The 27202-nt window shown below is 38.4% G+C and overlaps 3 protein-coding genes across 4 annotated transcripts; 1 reads left to right on the top strand and 2 right to left on the bottom strand.

Annotated features, from left to right (window-relative positions):
• The first annotated feature begins 228 nt into the window (after positions 1-228).
• Positions 229-6364, top strand: acp6 (acid phosphatase 6, lysophosphatidic). Its single transcript, XM_043248468.1, has 11 exons — positions 229-379; positions 1055-1223; positions 1487-1615; positions 2735-2865; positions 3076-3155; positions 3252-3339; positions 3683-3815; positions 3902-4002; positions 4099-4191; positions 4625-4790; positions 5708-6364. Exons 2-11 carry the CDS (start codon positions 1062-1064, stop codon positions 5840-5842), a joined length of 1218 nt encoding a protein of 405 aa, XP_043104403.1. The 5' UTR covers positions 229-379; positions 1055-1061; the 3' UTR covers positions 5843-6364.
• Positions 6365-6454: 90 nt separating this feature from the next.
• On the bottom strand, positions 6455-15824 carry si:dkey-229b18.3. The gene is made up of 7 exons (XM_043248467.1): positions 15348-15824; positions 12185-12258; positions 11852-12086; positions 8255-10467; positions 7823-8032; positions 7481-7583; positions 6455-7390 (listed from the first exon to the last, which is right to left on the bottom strand). Exons 1-6 carry the CDS (start codon positions 15646-15648, stop codon positions 7482-7484), a joined length of 3135 nt encoding a protein of 1044 aa, XP_043104402.1. The 5' UTR covers positions 15649-15824; the 3' UTR covers positions 6455-7390; position 7481.
• Positions 15825-19626: 3802 nt separating this feature from the next.
• Positions 19627-27188, bottom strand: chaf1b (chromatin assembly factor 1, subunit B). Of its 2 annotated transcripts, none has more exons than XM_043248133.1 (14): positions 27048-27188; positions 26445-26578; positions 26215-26347; positions 26014-26134; positions 25302-25405; positions 25050-25146; positions 24850-24934; positions 24634-24727; positions 23937-24006; positions 23097-23188; positions 22849-23008; positions 21117-21641; positions 20545-20600; positions 19627-20176 (listed from the first exon to the last, which is right to left on the bottom strand). In XM_043248133.1, exons 2-14 carry the CDS (start codon positions 26568-26570, stop codon positions 20037-20039), a joined length of 1803 nt encoding a protein of 600 aa, XP_043104068.1. In that variant the 5' UTR covers positions 26571-26578; positions 27048-27188; the 3' UTR covers positions 19627-20036. The 2 variants fall into 2 exon arrangements, with proteins under 2 accessions (XP_043104068.1, XP_043104067.1); XM_043248132.1 differs by having other exon boundaries at positions 27041-27184.
• Between the last annotated feature and the right edge of the window lie 14 nt (positions 27189-27202).

The following is a 27202-nucleotide window of genomic DNA, read 5'->3' as shown; positions in this document are numbered from 1 at the left end:
GTACGCTAGCTAAAATATAGCCTACAATATGTCTGCGTAATATTTAACGTCCTTGATTTATACATACTAGTTTTGTTAGTTAGGACCATTTCAAACACTGCCACCAAGAGTATTTAGACATTTGACAGATCGTGAATACATTCGTGTATATTTAATAGTCGTCCGGCATATTACGCCAGCAAACGTGGTATACATGGATGTGTACGGGAAATGAAGTTTTATAACACGGCTTTCCCGCTACACTTTAGAACGAGACTGTAGACCTCTGAAACTACACTTCCCAGAATGCACCTCGCCCTAGCGTAATATCCAGTTTGCCTGAACTGAAAGGAATGAGTGCAATTTAAAAGCAGTGGACTTAATGGTCTGAAACCTTCAGGTAGGTGATATTTATACAGAACTTTCTCTAGAGCAGTTTTTTTGTTTTTCCATACTTCTATAGATTTAAACTAGTGCGTAATATTGGACGGTGGTATGAGACTTTGTGTGGATATGACAGGCAGCATTACTGAATGAGACAGAAGTTGCTGTGTTTGAGTCGTGACATGGAAATGTACTGAAACGTTTTGATATATATTTCACAAAAATACAAATACAGGCTACAACTGTATAGAAATACATAATAGGCTAGAAATCACGTATTCAGCATACTAAATTAAAATGTCATTATATCGGTAGGTATAATACGTTCTGTGAAGCAAAAAGAAACAGTTATTTAGTTGATATGTAAGACGTGTATCTGACTTTTTTTAAAAACAACATCGAAGTTTCGAGATTAAAATGCATATTCGATTATAATTGTTTTCCCTTTTGTAAGCTTTAATCAACCTTTAGGCTTCACTAACGTTTAATTGTTCTATGTTGTGACAAAAGGAATTAGAAGACAAATATACTCTACAGTTATTAAGGTTACAAAAAGTCTGTGCGTGTTAATTAGAAATGAATTAGCAAAGTTCTACAGTAATGTAAATTTGTCTTTAAATAATGTTAGCTGGAGTACACGTCAACTTCCCAAAATACATGTCAAGTTAAGTGTTGTTCATGTCTCTTTCAGGTGCATCATGTGGGCACGTGTGGGATTAATGGGTTCAGTGGCCCTCGGGTCAATGTTCTGGTCTCAAAAGAATAAGACTGAAACCTCTCCATACGAGCTTAAATTAGTTCAAGTTTTATTCAGACATGGAGCGAGAACACCACTGAAATCTATACCAGATGTTTTGGAGGTAAGAGTGCAGCTAGTGTCCATTCAGTGCCCAAAGTTACACAGTATTCAGTCAATTTTTGTGGCTTAAAAACATTAAGGTAAGAATCCAGAGAATGTACAAATGTGGCATTTATCCTTAATCGTTTAAACATCTCAGAATCATTTGTCAATCTTAACAGCATGCTTTTTTCCTCCCAGACAGTGGCACTGTTATATGTATGTAATAGTCCACATGTTGATGCCAGTTTTATCTAGTATGACGCATGGTTTTTGCACCCCTAGGCACAATGGGTCCCACAGCTACTTGAAGCACCTGCTCACACAGAAATAGACTACATGGTTACAGACTTGCAGGGGGGACCCAGACCCCCGGCTCCTGTGGAGGACAGCTACAGATCCAAAATACTGGCAGTGAGTTTGTGTTTATACATTTGTGTAGAGTATGTTTTACACCGTGCATTGGAAAGGCCTGTGGGTTGTCTACTGAATGGGAAATTTGGTTTAAAAGGGCCATAACCAATCCATGTAACACATATACTCAACAGGTTTCCTGTGGTTCCAAAGCACAGAAATATTAAAGGAATAGTTAACCCAAAAATGTAAATTCCCTGGCCTTCAGCCCATCCACCTCATATGTAGTTAGGTTGTTTCTTCATCAGAGCAGTGTTGGAGAAAGTTAGCAAATTTAATTCACTAATAGATCCTCTGTAGTTGATGGGTGCCTTCAGGACGAGAAGTTCTTAATAATGGTTTTGTTTCTTACAAACATGCATCTTATCGCTTCACAATATTTTAATTGATGGACTGAAGTTGTGTGGATTATTGTGATGTTTTTATCAGCTATTTGAATTCTGGTGGCACCCATTTAATGCTGAGGATCCTTTGGTGATGTAATGCTAAATTTCTCTAAAACTCATCTGCTTCTTGCATGGTTTGAGGGCGAGTACATTTAAATTTTTTAGGTGAGCTATTCCTTTAATGCTACTCCATACGTTCACATTCTAGAGATCTGTGTGCTTTCAGCTTTGTGAGAACAGTTTGACAATACGCCAGCTTGACAATGCCCCTGTGCCCAAAGCGAGGTCAAAAAAAGAAAAGGGTTTATTGAGTCTGGTGTAGAAGAACTTGACTGACCTGCAACAAAGCTTAGACCTGAACACCATTGAACAGCTTTTGGGACTCTAAAAACCCATGACCCACATCAGTGATGCTGTTGAGTCTGAATGGGAGCAAATCCCTACAGCCATGCTCTAACATATAACGGATAACTTTCAGGGCAAACGCTCAACGAACGTATACTGTATATGGGGTGTTGTTTGGATGTCCACGTAATTTTGACCATCTAGTGTAATTTTCAGGCATGTTTGTGTAGCGTTTTGAGTGGATGTTTGGAATGGAGTGGATCGATGCTACACTAAATGGCAGTTTCATACCAGACGTGATGTAAACAGTACTTAACTGTGTGTTTAGATGAAAATTGTGCCAGGCTGTCATATTTTGAAAAAGAACGACTGACATCTGCTTCCATAGGGTGGAACTTATCCAGGTCAGCTGACCACTTTGGGCATGCAACAGCTGTACGATCTTGGAGTGAGGTTACGAAAAAAATACATACAAGAAGAGCCCTTCCTCACACCTTCTTTCAACCCTAAAGAAGTTTAGTGAGTGCAGTTGATGATTCTTTATTGAAATATATTGTTCTGCAAGAATCAGTAACACTTTACTATGGTAGGTAACTACCATATTAACATGAACTAACGACAAAAACGTCTTACTGATATTATACAAAAAAAACATGAATATGATTTTAGCTCTGAATTGCATCATTACACTAAAAGAGTAAGATGGAATACTCTGCAATTGATTTACAGCATTCGCTCTACCAACATTGTCCGCACCATTGAGTCGGCTAAGTGTTTGGTGGCAGGACTGTTCCAACAGGAGCAAGCAGGTAAGGTGGCAGCTCAGTTACACCTCTTTGTGTGGTTTGGTTGAGTAATGGATGAGCGAGCATTACACACTCTGTGTTTGCCTTTCCGTGTTTAAGGAGTTGTGTCCATCCTCACCGAAACGGCAGAGAAGGAAATCCTTTATCCCAACTATTATGGATGCAAGCTGCTCAAGCGGCTCATTGGGTAAAACCTACTTTAAAACAACTTGCTACTTTAATAATAACGATGATGATAACAAACATGTACAGAGAACCAATGTAAAGTTAGGAAAATATTATATTTATATTAGTAGTAATTTATAAAATTAAAAATTATTCAGATAATCCAATGTTTTGATGAATACAAATAATCTATTTCTTATGTTATAAATGCCTTTTCGGTCACTTTTGCTCAATAGCATCCTTGCAGCAGAAAAGCTTTTTTTTTTTTAAACCAAACGATGATATCCTATCAGTCCCATACTTTTAAACAATAGCGTGAATGCCCAGTAATTTGACACCATGTCTTTGTCTTTTATCAAATGTAGTCATCGTTGGTCAGAATCATCCACAGTACCTGACATCGCTGCAGACCTACAGAGCATCCAGAGAGCCTTAGGGATCGATCCTCTTCAACGTCTCGACTTCATCCTCATTAGAGATGACATGGTGGCCAGAGAGGTAACGTGCCAGATACAATGTATACATGTATACATCAAAGTTGGCTTTGTTTGTCAAATACAGTATCGTTATATTATCGATCCTAGACCCACGGCCTGCCGCTTCCTACAGCTCTGAAAAACTGGAGGAGTACTGTAGAGCAGAGAGCAGTAGATATGATTTATCACATCTATGAGCCCAGTAAGAGGTGAGGAGCCAGTGAATGCTGCAAAAAGAACTTACGGTTGAAGCTTACGTTTTAAGGCCTCTGTAAATGTGTTCATGTGCTTTTGTTTGACCTCAGGCAGAATTTGCAGATGTGCGTGGGGCCGCTTTTCCACATACTCCTAAACAACATAGAGGACAAAATCCAAGGCGCAACCTCTAAACCTGACAGGTGTCTTAACAACATTTATACGATCATTCAAAAACTGAATTCTTAAGGCCACTTTGCACCTTTATTTTTATTTTTTCTCCAAACAGTAAAAGTCAGTTGCTAAACTTGAGAGGTGCTGCCCCACAGTGGTCAGAATCAGATTTCATTTTCAGTAGTTCACCCAAAAATGAATTCTGTCATCATTTACTCACCCTGGAGTAGTTTCAAACCTGTATGAATTTCTTTGTTTTGACGAACACACAGGAAGATATTTTAAAGAAAATTGTAATCAGGCTGTTTTGGGTCACATTTAACTTCCATAGTATTTTTCCCCTTACTATGGACGGTGACCCGAAACAGGTTTGGAACTACTTGAGGATAAGTACATGATAAGGAAATAAATAGTTAGAAAACAAGATCTTGAGGGTTGCTGTTTGTGTGTTTATTGATATAGAAAGCTGTTCCTGTACTCTGTGCATGACACCACACTGATGCCATGTCTCATGGCTTTGGGGGTTTTTGACATGAAATGGCCACCGTATGCAGCTGACATCACACTGGAGCTATACCAGCATCATCAAACCAAGCAGCATTACGTTAAAGTGTCCTACATTGGCCAGGTAACTTTTTTTTAAATGTATAAAAAAAAATTGTCCATTCTGTGACGCAAAGCTGAATTTTCAGAAGCCATTATTCCAGCCTTGTCACATGATCATCCAGAAATCATTCTAATAGGCTGATTTGGTGCATATTTCGTTATTGCCGGTGTTAATATTTTTATTTATTAGTAATATTTTTTTGCAGAAACATTTTTTCTTCCAAGTTTACTTTCATTTGCATTTCATTTGCTTAAGAACAATTCACTTAAGAAAAAGGACAGAGTGAAGGCGAACCGCACCAACCCCCAAAAAAATATTGTAAGCATTGTAATTGGTTCGGCTCAAAGCAGGAAAACTAGACATTCCTGGTGTGAATACACCTATATCACCATTAGTAGCACAATTTATTATAATGCTTTTTCCCTCAGTTGGTCAGATCTAAGTGTGGCAGACCTATTACTTGTTCAGATGACAATATCCGGTCAAAATTCTTATTAGGGACATATTCTAAAATGTAGTTTATAATCTGTGATTACACATTCACCTCAAAACATTAGATTCATCCGCGCCGGAGCACAACTCACGCATGGGATATAATTCTGGTTTTAAAACATGGACGGCGACAAAGAGACAAAACTTAAAACTTAAGACTTTCAGCTTAAATAAAAAGCAAGCTCAAAAGAGCAGCCTTTATTTTAAATGTAAATCTTTTATAACGTCCTTTAAAAGTGACAGTAAAGATATTTACAACTGAATGGATCCTTTCTGAATATTAGCACTAATTAGTGTTCATTTAGGAGCAAAAAAAACATTGAGGCTCATCTACTTCATTGAACTTTAGCAGTAACTTGCTTATCATTAAGTGCCCTTAATTTCCTTCTTAATTACTATAATCTTTTTCTGCCCATATTTAAAGCTGTTATTGTTTATACCTACAGGACCAAAAAATCCCTGGCTGCAGTGATGTTTACTGCCCGCTGCAGGAGTTTAAGGAGGCACTGGGCGTTTACTCTCTACCTGATGAACGTTACTATGCCCTCTGTGACAGTGTTGAAGACCATCCCAAACACTGACCTCTCATTAGCTTTCAACTCAACCTTGCTCCAGAAAACGCACAGATGTTTTACACCAACCTGGTCACTAGAGCTCAGGACTGTCCTACAACATAGATTCAAGAGTTCATATTAACAAGAGCAATATCAGAAGTCTTATGTTTAAATTGTGAGGTCCTTTCCTATCGTTCAAGAAAACTGGTTTATGACTCGAAGTACACAGCAGATGAACATTTTCTTATTTATGCCAGTAGACAGCTTTTTTCACAGATTATCATATTACGCAAGCAAACTTGAATATGTGTGTGAATTTGTGCACAACTATGGAAGTTAGTGTGGAATGTCTTGATTAGGTGCCTTCATTTCAGAGTATCAAGTCATCTGAAACGGCTACAGATTTTGCAGAAACCTCATGATTTCACCAATATTTGATGTTTTAACATCAAATTAAGTGCTGTTAAATGGAATATGCAAACAGAAATTGTGAATTTTTTCTTACGCATTCACTACTGATATGCATATTAAATTATTACGATAAAAATACCTGAAGTGTTTTAATTGTGTTCTACATTTTACAGTTTATTTTTGAGCAGTCAGTAATGTAACAAGCCAAAACACCACAGTACACAGATAGACATTAAGCAAATTTTAAACTTTAAAATGCAAAATTTATTTATATGGCTATTTGGTCTTTCTACATTTTCAACTCGTGTTTTCAGACGAAACACCTCAACATTTAAAACTCTTCATAAGTCCATTGCATTTTATGTTAAAGAAGGATATGCATAAAAATTCAGAGAAGGAATTATCAAAGGAGGAGGGGGGGAAATAAAAATAAAAATCACATTAGACGTTTTGGGATTCCCTTATTTGAAAGACACTGTCACTGTCTCGTTTTGAAAAGCTGTAGTCAAATGTTTTCACAAAACGGTATATACCAAAAATCATGGTATTTCACCAGTGCAGGTTAACCATTTTGTGATTGTTAGAATAACTCTGCCCCCATTAACAAACCTTCATTTTAAAATACCTGACTAATTTCTGTAATAGTTTTCTAAAACATTGCCAGACAACCATACATTAAGGGCAGTCCACCAGCTCAACTCCTACAATCATTCAAGTACATCCCAGTCCATCGCATCTTTCTTAGGTTTCAAAACAAAGCGAATATTAAGTGCACTCAAGATTATGTCATTTATAAAAATAATCATAATAACAATAGTAATAACAACTGCAGTAATTACATTAGTAGTAACAAATTTAAAGCATTCTACACGATTCTCATTATACATATATCACCTTAAACCATCAGGCTCCGCCCCCTGAGAAATACACCATGGGTTCAAGTTATGGTTTAACATCTGTTTCAAATGCAAAGCAACTTCAGCTTAGTTACTTAAATAACAACAACAATTATTATGAGGAAAAAGACAATTTAAACCATCATAACATTATTTACATTAATAAATTGAACCTCATTGTCATACATCACAGATCCTTTGTATTTACAGCGTTAATATTTAAAGAAACAAAGCTTTGCTCCTCTTCATTTAATCCTGTGGCTTTTACCTAACAATTAAGACAATACATTTAAATTATCAAGAGAATAAATTCAAACACAAATGAAAATATCAAGACATCTGTGGATTAAAGACTGACCTCACTGAGCAGCGATGCACTGGCGGCATTTGTAGATTTTGGGATTATGTGTCCTTATGTGATTCCTCACATTTCTCTGTCTGAAGAAAGTTTTGCTGCACAACTGCAAGAGAAAGAATTCAATAAGACAACCGGATATAGAAGTACAATTTCTGTTTTGGAAAAGAACTTATAAAAAAAGCAGAGACTAGACTGAAATCATGGCGTGAGCAAGGAGAAATGGAATTGAGAAATTCTGTGGATACATGCGCATACTTTGTTACAATAAAGACAATAAACTTTAAGTATACAGGCCCTTTGCAGTGAAGGCACCTCCAGGACCTCAGGAGACATTATACATACCGGGCAGGGCCAGTGTTTGCCTTCAATATGCCTGATTTGGTGCATAATAAGAGCATCACAGTCCCTATAGGAGGCTCTGCACTGCAGGCAAGCATGTGGTCCACTGGAGACCTGACCTTGAGGACCCTTCTGTTGTTTCAGACGTGCCCGTCGGATGGATTCCAGTAGGACGGAACGCCGACTGCTCAGAGGAAGCAGCTTATTTACATTCTACAAATGACAAAATATAAAAATAAAGAGAGATAAATATTTGATCTTTTTCAAGTTTTACTTTCTGCTTATTTTTAGTTTAATATCATTCTTTCCAATGATTGACAATCGAGTACTACTTCCCTAAACCAGACTCTATAAAGTATACAAAGCAACAGTTATGTAGCATGCATTTGTCATAAGAATATCAGCATCTGCTAACATGAGAAAAAAAATTTGCACCTTTGTCTTTGTAGGTTCTTTCTTGACTTTACAGCTCCTCTTGCTGACCTGGGGGTGTCTAGAAACTCGGCTAACCTGTGGCCCTTGGGAAACTCCCGTTTCATCCTTCTCTGTCTTCACTCGAAGAGAAGTCCTTTGGGAAAAGGGTGAGTGCCTGTTGCCAAGTCCAGCCCAGTGAGGCCCATTGAGACCTGTCCGGTCTGGCATAATCCTGGCCCTCACCCGATCTCTTCTCACCATGCCAGGTGATGAATCGCAATGGGAACTATTTCCATGAGTTAGGTAGATGTCCACACTCTCCTCCTCCCGTTTAATGCCACTTGGTGACCGACAAAAGCCGAAAAGGAAGCCTTGATCCAACAGCTTGATGGGTGGTTTGCTCTGACGCTTCCCCAGGTCTGAGGAGTCACTGGTTGGGAATGGCGGGGTTAGGGGCAAGGGGTCAGCTGGCTCTTCCTTTATAGTTTTGTAAAGGGGATGGCTGTGAAGTTGCTGATTGTTGGAAGTATCCCAGTTCACAATGGCATAGGGAACTTCAGGACTTTCTTTTCTGTTGCCATGTTCCTTAATTTTTCTATTCTCCTTGACCTGTGTTCCTCTCTCAGTTCTGCTGTGCTTTGCATGTGGGATTCCTGTTGCATGGTTGCATTTCGTTTTGCTTTCTATTTGTTTTGAGCTCTTAGGTTTGTCTATTGGGGGACGCCCAGGTTTGTGCCGCTTTGTGTGCTGCAACTTTGTTGTGGCTACTCTTACTGTGCGATCTGCTGGTGGGCGACCCCTACGTCCCGTTGCTTTAGGAGAAGTTCTCTGGGGATCATAGGCAGTATTGCGACGGTGAATAGGTTGCAGGATGGCACTTTCAGAAGATTCCTGTTTTATCCTGAGCGTAGTGGTTTTTGAAGGAGAAGAGGCATTGTGTGCTGGTACTCTGCCTCTTCGTGCAGGGTGGGAAGGTGCTTTATCTTCATTTCTGTGGTGGCGTCTGAGCGGTCGATTCGTTGCACTGGACTCTGTCTGCAGCAATGACCTACTACGAGTAGCTCTCGCAATCGGCTGCTCATCTTGCCCTGCAGGATCATGTCTTTTCCTTTTAGACCTTTCTTGGTTCCAAGGTTCTACTTTCACAGGTCTGTTTAGCAAGTCCATTCTGCTCATGTCACAGAGGGACAGAGTAGGATTCACAGCAGCAAGCACCCCTAAACTAGTTCCGAAACTCAACGGGACGCCCTGTGCACGAGGTTTACGTCGGGCTGTGAGTGAATAATCATTGACTTTTAACTTCCTAAGTCGTTTTTTCTGCCCCCAGCCGGACAGCTCCTCTGGACCAGGCACCAAGGATTTCCTCTGCAAGCCAAGGAAGCTAAGAAGACGGTATTTCTCCTGAGCACGTGGGCTATGCACCTCATCCTGTGGGACGGTGTTACAAACCTCCTCCTCCACATCTTCGTCTTTTACCTTTACTGAGGTAACATGGGTCAAAGAATTTGCCTGAGATTGGGATGGAGTCACTGAGAATTCACACTGGGGCTTGTACGACCTGTAGGAAGAAGATTTCCTCTTTCTCTTGGTGGAAAGGTCAATTTTAGGCAGGAGTCTGCGCAAAGCAAGTGCAGCACCAGGTGAGGAACGAAGCAGACGGCGTGATGGAGAGGAAGAACGAGTAGAGGTACAAGGTGATGTTGAGATGATTGAAGAAGAGGGGTGGGAGGACAGTTTTTTTTTGCAGGAAGGAGATTTAAAGTCCATGAGCTTCATTCTGCGATTTGGGCTGCATGGAAAGCCATTTTCCTCCACCTGAAAACCAGAAGGGACTTGGCATTGAAACTGAGTGTTTGAGGTTTCAAATTCATCTGTGACCGTATCAACAATGTGCTCTCTGTGCTGTGCTTGAATGTTCCAGGAAAACCCAGAGCCTTCTCCTTCCTCATCCTCTCTTCGCCTCTTGAGTCCCACTTTCCCTCCTGAAGTTGAGGAGTGGTCCCTCCTGAAAGGTCCAGGCATTGAATTATTTGGTTCCCCAGGAGAACTGTGCATTCTGGAACGTAACTGACAAGTCTCTCGCTCCCTTTTTAAAGCAGAGCACGCCTCAAGGGCAGGCCACATGCGTAAATGGCGGGCCATGGCACAAACCTCTGTCAAGATGTCCAAATTCAGATTGAGGGTGGAAGTGTATGAGAACTCAAGTAAAGCAAGCAAGCTCTTCTCACTGAAACCTATATTAGAAACCATAAATTATATGTGATTAATGCCCTTAAAGATAAAATGCAAGATATAAATGTCATAGGATAATGATTGTCTAAAGGTTGAGGATGACCTGAAATTTTAACTATGAGCATGGAAACCATGTAACAAGTAAAGTAAATAATTTGAAAACATGCTCAACAATTTCAATAATGCCCTCTATCAGTGGCATAACTACAGACAGTGCCAGCTGTGAAGCTGCACATTGCAAGTGGGCCCGTGGCAACAGTTACTATATTATTATATATACAGAAATATTAATAATATACTGTAATTAATGCAGACACTTTTTACAGCAGTGATTATTTGTGCGCTTTAGTGGTCTAGTGGTACAACTTTTGTAAAGAATTTCTGAGGCTGCGGGTTCATTAAAGGAGTGTTAATCATTAAAGTGCTCCATCTCCAGGTGTTAAGACATGTATAGCTTAATATAATGTAAATTATGTCTCTTTAATATTTAATAGAACCTCATGAAAGATGCATGTTGTTTGAAAAATCAACAACTGTTTTTGTACTATAGGGGGCACCACTATTTTATGTACATTCTGCATCAGTACATTCCGCATCAGTAACATCAAATGGTTGCTCTCTGTGAGATACTGGCACTTTTTATTTAAGCAAATCTGAAAATACACAGTTTAGAAAATAAAATACTGACAAGACACCATATTGTGTGGTTTTTGGTTGTAATTCTCAGTCGAAGGGCAAAAATATAAGCAATGTATTACTTTCCTTCTGACAATATAATGGGAAAATGAATGGGATGAAAAAAAACTTCCTAAAGACCTGTTTCTTTGCCACAGCCCTGAAAGAGTTTCTTAGCATGGATTTTCTTTAATATCCAAGGCATGTAGACTTCTTGTGGGGCAAAAGTCTAAAACTATGTGAATTTCAGTAATGGACACAATTTCTGTTATATTAAGCCACACAAGTCTTAATACCCAACAAATTTATCATCAAATGGAAAAATGTTCTTTCTTTTAGGTACATCTGACCACGCGTGCTCTCTTGAGTCGTGGAGAGAAATGCGGTTGCCATGAATTCAAGTGTGTGCATTTATATTACACATGCAAAGATAACGGTTCAGTTTAATATGAGAAACTGACAAGATATTGGTTTTATTTGGTGGAAATTAAGTAGGTTAGAGGCAAATTTGCCTATATGGGTTCTCTTTCTAGACACAAGCTCTGTGTGTTGCTGTATGTGCTTCTCAACCCTGGTGCAGCCCAGGGGGGCTCGTCATAATAGCCTGGCCCCGGGGCCCGGCATAACTAAGTTACGCCACTGCCCTCTATACAAGTATAAACAAACACTGATTTTGAAACTGGTTTATTTTGAATATATACTGAACCATACCTGTGAGATCAACATGTGACTGGGGATCAGTGGCTGATTCCATTTCAGTAAATAACTCCTGGAAGTACTCGCTCACCGCTGCAAGGACTGCTTTGTGGGCAACGAAAGACTGGCCACCACCAGTTTTCAGTGTGACATCGCAGAAGAGCCCTGCTTCCCGTTGGCTATTGAGCTTACTTAAGACTTGATGACTGTGTGTTTCCACAATCCTGGAGATAAGTCCCACATCAGAACACTGGAGACAGAGACAAAGTGAAAGTAAGAGATAAATGCAAAACAAACAAGCAATCCTGACTGAGATGTGGATAAATATGTTTGAAAAGCCAATCTCACCACTGATCTCTCCGACTGACTGCGTTGACACTGCTCACAGCCAAAGACATAGTCTCGGACTTGAAAATACATTCCTAAAAAGAATAGAACAAAATTACTACAGAAAAGGATCTATGCAAAACAGAAAGTCAGCGCTCTCAGACCACTCCTAATTCCACATGTAGATCAGTTCTGTGTGTAACTTCTGTGTGGGCATCACCAGTTCTCTTTCACTTTCACATTACAAACTACATTGATTTGGACTTAACTATGCAGCTGACAGCTAACTCATTTCGCAGCAGGTGAATTTTGTGAGCTCTGTCATAACCATCTCATAGTACAACTAGTCAAACCTCCAGCTGAATGAGAAACGGGTCCAAGTAGGGATGTCAAAAGCACAGACGTTGTTACCAAAATCTGTACTGATATTTTACAAATGTGACAGTACCAGCATTCCCGCTTAGCATTTTAGCCACTGTTGAGCGGATTCTTAAACGCATCAGACTGGCCATGTTCTTGTGCTCAACGCTGTCTGTGATTGGCTACAGTGATAATTTCTTCAAAAACATTGTTCTATATTAATAATATTTTCATACACATAATTAATTATCTAAACATGAACATACATTTTATATAGGCCAAGTATAATTATATGATTATAGTTAATATGTATGATGAACGCAATGCAGTATAAGTACACGTGGCACGCATTACCGCATCTGCGCCGGCGCCCACGCTTGCTCTCACCTTATGTTTGCGGCTGAATGCAAATTATCATAATTTATGCACAACTAAGCTATATCAGGGAAAGCACATCAGCTCAACCCGCTGCAGAAAAAGGGAAAATAAAAAAGCCAGAGACAGCGCATCAATTTAAGGTAATATGTTCATAATATGTTCTAATATTCCAGTTTCCATGACTTAAAATGTATTATATAAAAACAGCGAGGCAATATATGGTTTAATTATGGATTTATTGAATAACACTTAAAATTCACAATGTAATACAAAAACTATTTTGCTGATAATTGGTGTTATTAAACCTACAGAACAACAAATTCAATACATTTTTTTTTTTTTTAAATGTGGCCACCTTTTTTGCAATAGAAATGCTACAGTCTATTTAATTCCTTCACACTGTATTAATAAACTCATAACTGTAATTTATAGATAATAAAATTTAATTACAAATCAGTTATTTACATTTGTATTTTATTAAAGTTTTTTTTGACCCCTTATAGTATGCCATGTGTTGTTTTTGTTTGTTTGTTTTTTTTAAAGGATGGGGCACAACAATATTATTCTGCTTAAGGCACCTATTTGGCCAGCAGTGGCCCTGATCTTTAATGCTCTTCAGCTCTTCACACAGGGGCATTTGAAACAGGTGTCTATCACCGGCTCCCTAATACATCTCTATTTTACCTAACCCTATGCTAAAGGAAATATAGGTCAAGCGTTGTAATGCACATTTTTTGCTCAATTTTATATAGAAACTTGACTCAAAAGTTTTTTCAGCATTTTATGTTCCAACTGTAATAGAGGGAAAGGGCAAATAAACATAATACTGAATGGATGGAAAACTGGCATTGCTTTAATTCTGTTTTCTTCTTCAAATATGATCATCATATATAGCTAAAACTGATTATTAGACTAAGATAGCCAATTTAAATCTTAGTTTAATAAATCAATGTTGCTAATGACCTCAAAATACACCAGTCATCAGCATTTTTAATCCATAAATTTGACCTTAAGTATTTTATCCTCATTAGAAGTACTTCTAGTTTGTCTAGTTCTCTTAGTAAATTCTTTTTTTTTTTGTGGAACAGACATAATACCCCAACAGCTCATATTATTACTTTTATACTCCCATCAAAACAAGTCCTGATTTACCCATGTAAGAGCGTAGCAAGATACGCATCCTGCAAACTGTTCTCAAAAAGCGTGGAGTGGTTAAAATCAGAGATTAAAGATCTAAATTAAAGTTTGAAACGCAGAAGGAATAATGCATGAACTTTTATGACTGGTCAGGTGACAGATCGTAAGACACATAACCTTAAATTATTCCAAAGTGACGATCCCTAAAATAAATGCATTGTACATTGAAACAAAAAGCAACGGTCATGAATCATTAAGGTCAGCAATCTACAAGTTAATTAGCATTTGGCTGTAAATGTGGAGTTAAAAAAAATGATCTGAACCAGTGTGTTTTATCAATGATGTCCTCTACGTAATTCACTAAGTATGCGTTTAGCCAAAGCATTTAGTACAGGTTCAGTGCTCCTGGAATAACCCAAGGTTAAGTGTCTTAAGTGATCAATAGCCTCATCTTCAAATTAAACCAACAAAGCTAGATGCTCCATCAGAAAGCTAATTATATAAATGTATATCCAACACTCCAGACGCAGTTTAAATATTCTAAACATCCTGAGAAGTCTGCAGATAAGGCGGCCCCGAGGGAGATTTGTGCCACTGTAAAATCCTCCATAAGAAAGCAATGCAGCGTGACACTCATCCATAAAACAAGCAAACTCTAACGCACCTCAAACCCTTAAATCAGAGGGTCTGTGGAGGACGAGGGTTCTTGTGACATTCTGAGTGCTGGAAACATTGTTTCTTGTGCCATGTAAAACTGTATGACGTCTCCGTGCCGCTTTACAAGTATAAAGACAGCTATAGCTAGATATGGTTGAAATGTTGCAAATTATTATCAGGCTGCAGGATAAAAAAAAAAAAAATCAATAAAACATCCAGGTTATCTACAGGTTTAACAAGCAAGCAATGACTATGAGGAGTCCCCTGCCTGTTCAAAATACAAGTTTAAGCTCAAAGCCTCGTTCCCACAGACAACATTCACTGAAGGTCTGTCCGCTGCCAGATTTTAACTGTGTCAGGTGGTAGCCCACTGTTTGGTAGTTGCACTGCTCATTTGCATTAACTTTGTTGCATCCCCAACAAGTTGCACATCTCACAGAAAATCTCAAAAACACATAAATGCTTAAATATACATTTTAGAAACAATTATTAATACCACATCCCTGTTTTATAAACTAATGTAAACATTCATCCAATTTTATGACGATTTAACTCCATATATAAAACTACTCCAAATCGGACACTTGAACATAACGCATCGATTTCATGTTTTAAAAATAATAATACTGTAAGTAAAAAAAATATGACAAACCTTCCCACCAATAGTGCTCTGCCACCAGTCTGTATGTGTCCTCCAGGGTGTGGTGCGACTTGCCTGGTCCTTTCTCGTGGAAGGTGGCTATGGACTTTAGTCGCTTATCCTCGGCCAGCACCTCCCGGTACTGGACGAAACCCTTCTCCAACTTTCTGCGGTACAGAGAGCCGCCGATGACCTCGAAGAAGGCAGAAGACGCGACGCCCGCGCGGCCGCCGTTCACATAACCCGCGCGTTCAGAGCCGCGAAAGGTGTCGTCCGCGTCGTACTGAGCGCTGTAGGTGCATTCACTTGCCATTTCGACCGGACCTCGTTCTCAAGGCGCCTCTACTTTGGGTGCAGCTTGCTTATAACGGTGTGAAAAGCAGAACTTTTGAACCGCGCTTCATCCACCGACATCGAGACGTTTCTGCAATCAGAGATGCTCTGAGGTGCGTCTACGAAGTTTTTACCATCGGTCGAAGACTCGCGGCAAACGCGATTAATAATATTATGAGACGGTCTCTAGTAAAAGGTCTCAAACATCCAGGCTGTCGTTTTGAAGATTATTTAGACTAGTAGCTGAAGCGTTTTACAGTGAAGTCCATCATCTTTGGTGCCTAAGGTGTACCGGGCATTTTTATCACATCCTATCAAACGTAAAAGACAGCAACTCCACGAGACACCGAATTCAACTCAGAGGTGCGACTTCCACTATCAAAAGCCATAAGTCAACACCGACCGCTGATATTAATAATAAAAATAAATTTTGGACGGCAAGTTTCTCAATAGCCTGGTTGTCCTGGGAAACCGAACTAGACGCAATCGCACAGAAATCAAACGAGTGACAAATATCTCGAATCTCCTCACTCTGTCAAACATGCGGCGGCTGGCATCCGTCAATATGAAATTATTACGATTAATCCAGGTACTTTAGGGCCTCTTTCATCAGATGTAACTGCACTTGAGTCAACAACGTGTCACGAAACGCCAACTACGTCATAATCGGAGATCCGAGCGCCCAAACGTCTCGGCGGGCGGCGGCGACGATCGCGCGGAAGGGTCTTCCTCTCGCGCGTGCAACTTGTGATTTCTTGAACTCGTTCGCAGCACGCCGCGGCTAATCTGTCGCGCGACCTACGAGCGATACGCGGGGGTCTCCCCCGAAACACATCGAGACGGAACGGCGGCCTCCGAAATCGGCAGTATCATCCGCGGGTTCCCCTTAACGTGCTCCGCGTCCGTTCATGTAACGTTAAAGCCAGTCAGATGATCAAATAATCCAATTTTTAACTCGTAGTCCTCTGCTGGTTGCCATTCGTCAACCTAACTTCGCCTCGACGCCCAGTTGCCTCACCCCCTCCCTTCCTCGACGCCTATTGGTTGGATCTTTAAAGAACAGCGACTGCAGACGACGCCATTGGTCCTCGAAGCTGTCACTCAGCGGGCTGTTTTCCCTACTTTTTCCCTACATGAAGATAGGTTGTTGACGTCAGCGTTACCTTACTTAGTGTCAAGTTTATCAATATGAAAAAGGACAACGGTGCGAAAATATTGTTTGGCCTCGACTGGTTTTCATTTTAGCCCCTCATATACATATAAATTGTACACGTTCTCGTGTTTGTCTGCACGACTGTTGTGTCTATAGATTTTTTCACAGTTAGGGTTATTACTTATTAATGCGTTGTGCAATGCATGGTTGCTCAAATCTATTGTCATTATGGGTATATTTCGCCAGCTGAACGAAGAGGAAAATGCTCAGATACACGTATATTTTCAACGCAGTGCTCAACTTTGTGCTTTTTATTATTAAACTAATATAAAAACAACACAATTAGTGGAAGCAAATGTAGTTTTATTGTATGAATGCAACCATAATCTTCACTTTAAACAATATGTCATATTTATGTTATTTAATGGGCAGTGGAAACAGCACACTTGACTTAATTATTGCATTGCGGGCTGTGTTTGTCTGATGGTTATGCTAGGTATATGCTAGGTATTTTAATGATCTTCAGTGCTCCATTTATATAATTGGCACTGGTAAGTGAAGAAACAGGTCCATATTACATTTTACATGATTCAATGAGGCATGCCAATGCAGTCATTGATCCTTCCCTTACACAAAACTCTATAGCATTATTCAATTAATTTCCCCACATGATGTGCTGAAACTTCCTATTTCCCCTAAATATTGGCAAGTGTAAGTTACATTTTTGGGAAATGGTGTTGTTTAGTGAAGTATAAACTGTGGTAAACTGTCGTAGGTAACAAGGAACAAGAAAATAAACTCAGTTACTGTGGTGAAACATCTTAAAAACAAATCCAACCTGACATTCTATTATGTCTTCAATAGCAACCCTCACAAACATCGAAACAGTACTTGGAGATATTGAAAGAGAAGGAACCGGCATCTTATGCATTGTAATGGTAATCGACTGTCAAGAATCAGCGCAGGATTACTGGTAAAGAAGAGTCATAATCCAAACAACAATAGCTTTCATGAAGTCACGCTGTGTCATTACAGAATAGCCTGTCATTTTTACAGGAACATTGCTGTTATATGCTGAAGCATCATCAGCTTTGGCTTGTCAAAATCATTTATTGTCCTTCTTCTGATCATAAGCGACATAAAAGGGAAACAATAAAATATTGTTCCACCCGAGCCACAACGCAGGGCGCCATGAAAGTGCCACATAAATCTGCAACTGCATGGAAGAACATTCCAGCCTGTTAATGTGCTTTGTCACGATTATGTTACATGTACACTCCTCCGTTTGTTGATAATGATGTAGAATGAAACCTACCAACCACATGACACGGCCCCGTTTGTTGGCTCTGCCATACAGGAAGTTTCCACATACTAGATCTTCCATGATTTGGTTGCTTAACTAGTCCAACCAAAGTTAAATAAGAGTGCACAGTTAGTCTACGCTACCTAGACATCATGTCTCAGTATTGATGACACCAATAACATTAGCTACGAGTAGTATTTAAGGGGGGCTCACTTTAGAGGCACTGGCCACATAATGGGACATTCATTCCTCAACTATTGTAAAAATAGCTGCTTTAACAGTACTCTTGTGCTATATCTGTCTATTAGTCGTGCATCGACAAAGTAGTTTTATTAATTTGACCTACAGAAAATCTGTGAGATTAAACACACGGGTCATTCTAAGAAAACAGTACCATAGTCCATAGTTTCAACTGCTTAAAGTGCCTACAATGGGTATGCGAGTGTCAAAACTAGAGCATTTAGCAAAGGTAAATGGTTGCCTTGTCTGATGAATCAAGTTTTCTTTTAGATCAGGTAGATGGTTGGGTGTGTGTGCATTGTTTACCTGGAGAAGATCAGTAAGATGCACTATGTGAAGAAAGCAGGCAGGCAGAGGCAGTGTTGTGCTGGGAAACCTTGGGTCCTGACGTTCCTGTAGATGTTACTCTGACACATACCACCTACCTAAAAAAGATTGTTTCAGATCATACACCTCTTCATGGCAATGGCCTCTTTCAGCAGGATAATGCACCGTGTCATACTGCAAAAGTTGTTCAGGAAAGGTTTGAGGAACATGACAATGCGTTCAGGGTCTTGCCTTGGCCTTCAAATTCCTCAGATCTCAATCCAGTTGAGGATCTATTGAATCCTATTCATGCACGCTCAACATTGCAACTTGCAGAACTTAAAAGTATCTGCTGCTAATGTCTCTTACCATGGGACACATTCAGGGATCTCGGTTTTTCAGGATGCTGTATTTTAAAAATAAAAAAAAGTCTAATTATGGCTTTACAGGTGGCAGAAGATTACAGTTATAGTAATTAGACCTTCCTATCGACTGAAAAACACCAGAAGATGGATCCCTGATTAGTTTGAACATGCCAGGGAAAGGCATATGGAACACAGAAGTCTAATGTTAGATGCCTGTGATCATCTTCACACGTTTGAGATCTTAATTCAAACTTTAAAAAAAAATGATTTAAATGCACTAAGAGCCATTTATATTAAAGACAGTACTGAAATGAACCCCGGACAGGGATGAAAAATTAAGGGTAAAAGAAGTTACTGAGTTTTTCTGTTCAAACTGACCTGTTAATTTAACCTAATGTTAATAAATCAGTTAATACAGGATACATTCCTTTAAGAAGCTTGATTAGTACAACTTCAAAATCTGTTAAACAGAAAAGGAAAAAAAGGATTTATATAAGTTCTTACAATATTTTGGTGGATATTTTTCAAATCAGTTCATCAAACTCAATGGGTTTCAATGAGTCTAAATGCAGGAAAAACCATCCAATCCAGGCAAGTCATTTAACACTTTTAGTTTTTTTTTTAAGAATCACAAAATGTTAAAGCAAATCTTTACAAAACATTGCAATCACATCAATTTTTAAACTTCAAAAAAGAATATTCATGCAGAAAATTCTAACAGATGGTACAAAAGTAAAACATTTCTGTTCATAAGATAAAAAAAGGAATTTAAGTCATGAGGGAGTAGGTTGTTGTGGAGAATAATTACATGTATTTTCCCCTCTTCAAATAGAAAACAGACACTGAAAATGAAAGCGAAGATGGGTTTTAGAAACATATCATGCAAGTTCATAACTCCATATGTCCATGGGATCAGGTGTTTAATGTACTGGTTTATGAGTGTACTTCATCTCTGAGGATGTGAGTGCTAAGAAAGAGGCACAAAGAAGCACAGTCAATGTTTATGGCTCCTGGGGTTTGATGCTGGGTTCTGTGTCCACTTTTTGTTCATTGTTCTGGGCAGAACCATTGGGAGCATCAGTCTTGGACCTCTTAGATTCAGGAGGTTTGCACGCTGGGTCACTGGGGGGAGATGGTCTCTCTGTAATAAACATATTTATTAATGTCAAAAAAAATATATATATTTTTATATATTTATTTTCCCCAGGAAGACACCGTGCTCAAATAAACAATTCACAATCTTCCCAAGTAATGAAACAGCTAAATATGCACAAATACGGTGAGTATGAGAATACTCAAAAAGCTTCTATAATGAAGGGGAGGGAATGCATAATAAAAAAATAAAAAATTAATTAATTAAAAGTATTAATAAAAAAAAAAAATGCAAAATGCAAAAACTAAATAGAAACAAAATCAAATGATCTTTTATTCATACAAGGCTGTTCAAATCACTGAACAGTATCAAATTGTATAACAGAGTGGGAGTAATATATAAATTGGTCTACAAACCGTGTTTGGCTTTCTCAGTGGAAGATGGGGTGACAATTGGAGTCAGTGAAATACGTCTGAAAGAAAAGGACAAATTTGATTTATATAGTGCACTCTCTTTTTTACTGCATATATAAATTACATTTTGTTGCGTCACAAACATTACTGTTCAATGCTCTCAATGGTTTTATGCTAATTTCTTTACTGTAATACTGTGAAATATTTACATTTAAACACTTAATGTATTTGAAAATGTAATTTATTCCTTTATTTTTTAAGCATTACTCCATTGTCACATGACTCAGAAATCATTCAGATGTGAACATTTGGTGCTCAAGAAACATTTAGTCTCATAAATGGTAGTTTTACAGTTTAGTATTGTATCGCTGGTATATATCATTTCAGGATTTTCTTTTTTAACAGAAAATAAAAAGAATAGACTAGAATAAATAGACTAGAATTTCTTTTGAAACTTGCATCCTTACTATATAGATGTATTCATTTGTTTAAACAATAACATCCCCAAAAAAAATTATTAATAAAATTAAATAAAATAAAATAATTAGTAACACACCACAGATGTGTTGCCCTACCTAGGAGTTGGTCCTTTGGGAGTTGTGGTATTTTTGGAGTTGAGGAGTCCTAGGGGAGTGCTGGGGGCTGTAAGAGGAGTCAGGGGTCCTCTGCTGGATCCAGGGGTGGAAGGAGCAGATTTGGGTGTGTTGGGAGCAGTTGCTGGTGATTTGGGGGTGCTGGGTTTGCCCCAGCCCTCTAGAGTATTGAGCGTGATTCTTCTGGGCTGAGGTTTGCTTTGCTGAGCTTGAGGTGTGCGTTTCTCTTCTGGACCAGATACGCTGGGAGTCTTGGAGGTCGCAAGGCCAGCAGATCCCTCTTTCTCCTTTTCCTGTGCAGGTGTGCTGGCCTGGCGAGGGACCGGGGAAGCAGTTCTGCCATTGGCTGAGAGTCTCTTGCCTTTCTTCTCATTAGTAGAGGATGGGGTCACCATCTCCAGCGGGGGTCGCTCCTTCAGTGGAGTGCCCAGCTCCCCTTCCTCAAACGACACGAAGGAACAGTAGCCGTCCGTGGACGAGACGGTCAAGAAGGAGCCGTCACGAGACCTGTGGAACAACGTCCATAACAGCAAACGTGTTAGTCAGTAATTATTATTCCCAAAATGATTCTTTACTCTTGATCTTTGCATTTTCTAGAACTTGAACAATTAAGACTGGTTGGTCAATAGGCAAGGATTTCATTACAGATAAAGACTGTCTCAGGCTAAACTCTTCTGTATGCATTTGTAAATCATGAGAAAAGTCAGGATTTGGCTGGAGGGGTTATACATAAATTGTGAACTTCCTAGTAAAGCAACAACAATGCCCATGATGATTTAAGTAAAACAAAAAAATATAGAACTGATAAGCAGAGAAGTCTTTTTTTTTTTTTTTTTTTTTTTTTTTAATTAAACAGCACAAGTTTTTTGGAGGGTGGGGGTGGGTTCAAGAAATTAAACTTCAACATTCAAGTACGAAAATCTATTTTAGTACATCCCAATAACCAAATCCCAACTTAAAAGATTGCCTTTTTGGTTCTACTAAAGCCATTTCAAATCGCAACATGATGTTGTCTTGGAATTTTAAGGTTTTGTCTGACATTAGTGAAAATATTCTTATTCTGTGACATCTTATTTACATTATTTGATGTTTCTTGTGTAAGACGTGTACATTTTTGTCATTTTTTTTTTTTTTTAAGAAAACATTAAGGATTCTACCTACACAACAAGTCTATGGAATGCAAAAAGTTTAAAGCCCAATAGCTCAAAACTGCTCAGAAAGCACATAGAACCTTACAATTCTAAGAAAACTTAAGAGGAGTGTATCAAAGTGGACAAGGATCTAGATAGATTCTGCATGAAGAGGTGGTCTCTGATCTCCAAACTCATCAGATATTATAATAGAAGTCTTCTAAATCTTCTAAAAATGAGGTTGCAGAAGTCCTGAATAAAATGGTGCTATTAATTGTGGCCAGTGTACATTAATAATTAATGAAATGAGATTTTAAAAGGAACAATTTATAAATGAAAAAATATCTAGTATTTAATAAAATTACTATTTTATTACTACTACAGGTTAACGAACAAAGACTTTCTATATATATTCATATTTTTATGTGACCAAATACACTTGGTTATTTCAGGCCGCCATAAACGGCAAGCAACATTGGGACGCATTTTGTGGACAGAAGATATTTCCTTCTATAATCATGAAGAACAAACCACAACTTAATTCAGGTATAAACCAGACATTAACAAGTGTCTGTGAAACCTACCAGCTGAGATCACTCAGCGTGTGATAATGAATGTTGGACACGTATCCAAACGGCAGTGTCTGTTGTGTGTCATAAAAGAAGACAGAGTCTTCTGATGCAACCGCAAACACCAGCCGATACGGTAAATTAAACGTGTTTGACACTGGCTTCAGTGAACCATCTGTGGGACATAAAAGAACAGTGCTGTCTTTACACTGCACACATGTGACATGAGAAGAACAATAGTTTGAGAAGGGTATTGTGTGTACCTTCAGCTCTTTTTGTCCTCAGCTCATAGTACACTGGACTGCAGCGCACTGCCAGCGTGGCTTTAGATGGACAGGGCAAATGAGCAATGGGCCTGACAGACAAACACATGTCATTCACTAAGCATGGTTACACAAATCAAGATGTTTGCAGTTGGGCTGAGTGTTAAATCTGTTTAAATACAAAAAAACCAGGAGTGCTTAGCCCACTTCAGTCTTCAGGCGTGTCAGGCTTTGTATAGAGTTCACTACTTCTTAGGCCCTAATCTGCCTCGGTACTAGGGCTACACGATTATGACAAAAATCCTAATTAACAATTACTTGGAACCAAATTTCAATACCTAAGGGGTTAATTTTGTCAATGTCCATAAAGCAAAAAAGCATGCAGCACTAGATGTTCGACGACTTTTAATGAAAACTCACTTCAAACCACCACTCATTTGTAATCATTTCTGACAGCCATCTTATGTATGTTTTGGCCATGCAATGTTGCTGAAACATGTTATTTCAGTCAGAATTGCAAACGTGAAATAAAACACCGGCAGACGGCGCTGGAATTTAATGCTCAGTAATACTGATTTGGTGGTCAATGTTAAAAAAACGCTTGTGCTGATTAATGTATTGTGGAAACCATGGTACATTTTGATGAATACGTGTGGGGAAAAAAACAAAAACAAATAAAGCTTACAAATGCTACGCAGTAATCATTTCGATGGCAGTGTGTATGTGATTAACGCAAAGCTTTTCAACTTAACACACACACACACACACACACACACACACACACACACACATGTATAAAGATTAAGCTTTAAAATAAAAGCCAACAAACAAAACACTAACCTCTTAAAGCTTTTTCTGGAGAATACATATGTTGTGTTTGTAACATTCTCTCCAGCCTCGACACACCCAGCTAAAAAATACAATGAGTAAATAATTTTAAAAAGTACTCCTTAAAATGGACACCAGACTATCATACAAGTAAAATACACGGTGAACGTGTTGAATAACACATCCTTTTCTTAAAACGTATGTGTGACCCTAGTCCACAAAACCATATTTTGAAACGGAGATACATTATACATTATTCAAAAGCTGAAAAAAATTACTTTTTTATTAATGTTTCAGAATAGGACAACATTTGGCCAAAATACAACTATTTGAAAACCAGGAATCAGAGATTGCAAAAACAAACAAACAAAAAAAAAAAAAAAAATCACCATCTCAGCAATTCATAATACCATTCAAAATTTATGTTTTGATCTATTAGTCAACAGTAAGAAATTTCATGGAAGATGATCTTTACTTATTATCCTAAATAATTTTTGGCATAACAGAAATCAATCACTTCGACTGATAAAATGTACTGTTATATATGTATGTATGTATATGTGTGTATGTGTATATGCCAACAGTACATTTTATCGGTCAGAGATATATATATATATATATATATATATATATATATATATATATATATATATATATATATATATATATATATATATATATATATATATATATAAAAAAAAAAGTGTACCTGGTGCGAGGAGGAATGACCCATCTGGTGTGAATGTGAGGCGTCTGAAGAACGATCTCATGCTGTCATCGTGGAACATTCTGTAGTTCTTCACCTGTACAACAACAATTATAATTCACAATCTTATTAAAAAGTAAAAACAACAACATTTATTGACAGATGTAGATAATCTTTTAATGAAAAGCAGTTCCATCCGATGATCCCAGTGACACTTACCTCTCCGTCTGGAGCGGCAGCTGAAGTCATTTTACTCACACAGTAAGATTTTTTCCTGCTGTGAGCACTGTACACGCGCATCACCCTGAGGATTTTAGGACAGATTTTACATGCTATCAGTACGCAAAACCATGGGAAAAATCCTCAATATAAGATTCGTCAGTAATGGCTTGAAGTAAGCCAATTATATCTGCACTAACCTGTCACAGCTCAATGTGCTGATGTACTGTCCAAGAGGGTCCCATGTTACTCCTTGCACATAACTCTTATGATCATTAAAAATGCACATCTTTTGTCCTGCAAACAAAACGGGCACTGAATTCAATAACCACAAAACACCTGTAGTTCTGCTGACTAAAGAAACATTCACTGGCATCATTTATCCTGACACATATGACTTCTGTAAAAACAAATACATATGCAATTGCTTAGTCCTGCTTGAGGTTTAATACCCTTTTTGACATCCCACATGATGGCAGTGTTGTCCACTGAGCCTGAAACCATGAAATTCCCATCGCTGGTCCAGGAGATGTCATACACATCCTCAATGTGCCCCCTAACAAACACAGGCAACAACAGGAGCATTTAAGATTATACATTGTAAACAACTTGTTGCGATGAAATGCAATTAGTGGCAGATATTGTCTTTAATACTCTGATACTCATCTCTCTCTAATATATATATATATATATATATATATATATATATATATATATATATATATATATATATATATATATATATATATATATAAAAAAAAGAAAACATGGTTTATGCATTGGTTGTTGATTGGATGGAGGCAGACCATCTAAATGTGAGCGTAGGATTTAAATGGTTAATATTTAAAAATTCCAGCATACATAGAAAACATTTTATTTTATGTCAATGTAACTAAGTTTGAAATAGGAAAAATATTAAAACTCTTTGGTAATTTTTGAGTGTAATGATAATGGTCCAATCAGATTCCATAATCTATGCTAAGCTTTAGCTAAAAGTGCTACCGCCAGATCTAGAGAACAGCCGAATGGATTTGAAAACAGTAAAACCCAACTGTTTTACTCTAGGGGAGTTGTTAAAACAGATCATGTGCATTTTCATTTCATGCCATTTTTAATTTAAAAAGACAAAGGAAGCATAAAAAAAGAAAGTAAATAAAATCAGACCTCAGTGTTTTGACCACACTCCAGCTCTCTTTATTGAGCTGATCATCTTCATTCTCCTGAAAGGTCGGGGTTAGCTCAGGCTCCTTATTGTCATTCAGTTTCCAAAGCAAGATCGCAGCATCTTGAGAAACAGACATTCAATGGCACTATGAGCAATTTCTACCAACTTTAACCGAGTTAAAGATCTAACTTTAATCTCACCATCTGCTCCAGAAGCCAAGACTTCAGCCGTGGGTGAGAACCGCACTACGTTCACTGCTTTAGTGTGTCGGGCCAGGTTAGACAAAAACTCAACTACTGCCTTCCCATCGGGCCCTTTATCCACACGCCACATCTGAAAGAGAGCAGTTTACCTCTTATGATCTGTAACGTGTCATTAGTGTTACAGTACACGTATGCTGTATTACGTGAAGGCAGGGGATCTCTCTCACCCGCACTGTGGTGTCCACCCCAGCTGTAGCGAGCCGCTGTATCTTTCCCTCACCGCTCTGCTGGAAATCTAGACTGTACACCGGCTCCTTATTGTGCCAGGCGATCTCACAGGTTACCACCTTCATCCTGACACCTGATGGACCAGGATATAAAGAAATACAGAAGTTGTGCTCATGCATTAAGATGAAGGCAGGGATACTAGGGGAAAGATGAGGGGGGGAATCTGACATTGGCAAAATAAAATCAATAATAGTAATTAAAAAAATTAACAACTTTACAAAACTGAAAGACTTTTGTCATGTTACTCAAACAGTGGATCTGAAAGCATTGCTATGATTCTATAGTAAACAACACCAAGCACATTTTAGGCTTAAAAGTACACAGTTCATTGACATGCAAACTACTGAAAACTAACGTATTAATAAAAGGTTCTCGTAAACATTAATGTGAAACAAAAAACTATAACGTCAGATTATAAAAGAATGTTACAGCGATACAAACCAGTTCTTGGAGAACCTATTTGATTTTAGCAGGTTATCGATAATGTTAATCACTAACAGATGAAGATGTCACAATACGTTTAAACAAAACTTACCAGTTACCTCGATAAGTTGCAAAATTCTTAACAGTTGTTCAGCACAAGTTGCTCTTGTGTATCTCTCCCGCTTTCACCCAAACAGACGCCTTTCCCGCGCAGCTTTCCGAGAACGAGCACTTCCGGTTTCGAGGGTTGCCAGATCTCACACCAAAAATGCGC

Source organism: Puntigrus tetrazona, chromosome 9 (assembly GCF_018831695.1).
Source record: "Puntigrus tetrazona isolate hp1 chromosome 9, ASM1883169v1, whole genome shotgun sequence".
NCBI lineage: Eukaryota > Metazoa > Chordata > Actinopteri > Cypriniformes > Cyprinidae > Puntigrus > Puntigrus tetrazona.
Note: the sequence above shows the minus strand (reverse complement) of the source record. Positions and strands in the feature narration are given on the sequence as shown.

Excerpts from the sequence above, each read along its gene's own strand:
- chaf1b (XM_043248133.1), bottom strand. The coding sequence starts at position 26,570 with ATGAAGGTGGTAACCTGTGAGATCGCCTGGCACAATAAGGAGCCGGTG. Across the intron at positions 25,406-26,013 it reads AGTGTGGTCAAAACACTGAG|GGGGCACATTGAGGATGTGT; the intron begins GTCTGATTTTAT and ends TGTGTTTGTTAG. Across the intron at positions 23,189-23,936 it reads TCCAGAAAAAGCTTTAAGAG|GCCCATTGCTCATTTGCCCT; the intron begins GTTAGTGTTTTG and ends TTTGTCTGTCAG.
- si:dkey-229b18.3 (XM_043248467.1), bottom strand. The coding sequence starts at position 15,648 with ATGGCAAGTGAATGCACCTACAGCGCTCAGTACGACGCGGACGACACC. Across the intron at positions 12,259-15,347 it reads AGAGCACTATTGGTGGGAAG|GAATGTATTTTCAAGTCCGA; the intron begins GTTTGTCATATT and ends TATTCTTTTTAG. Across the intron at positions 10,468-11,851 it reads GTCACATGTTGATCTCACAG|GTTTCAGTGAGAAGAGCTTG; the intron begins GTATGGTTCAGT and ends TTTCTAATATAG.
- acp6 (XM_043248468.1), top strand. The coding sequence starts at position 1,062 with ATGTGGGCACGTGTGGGATTAATGGGTTCAGTGGCCCTCGGGTCAATG. Across the intron at positions 3,340-3,682 it reads CTGCTCAAGCGGCTCATTGG|TCATCGTTGGTCAGAATCAT; the intron begins GTAAAACCTACT and ends TATCAAATGTAG. Across the intron at positions 4,003-4,098 it reads ATCTATGAGCCCAGTAAGAG|GCAGAATTTGCAGATGTGCG; the intron begins GTGAGGAGCCAG and ends GTTTGACCTCAG.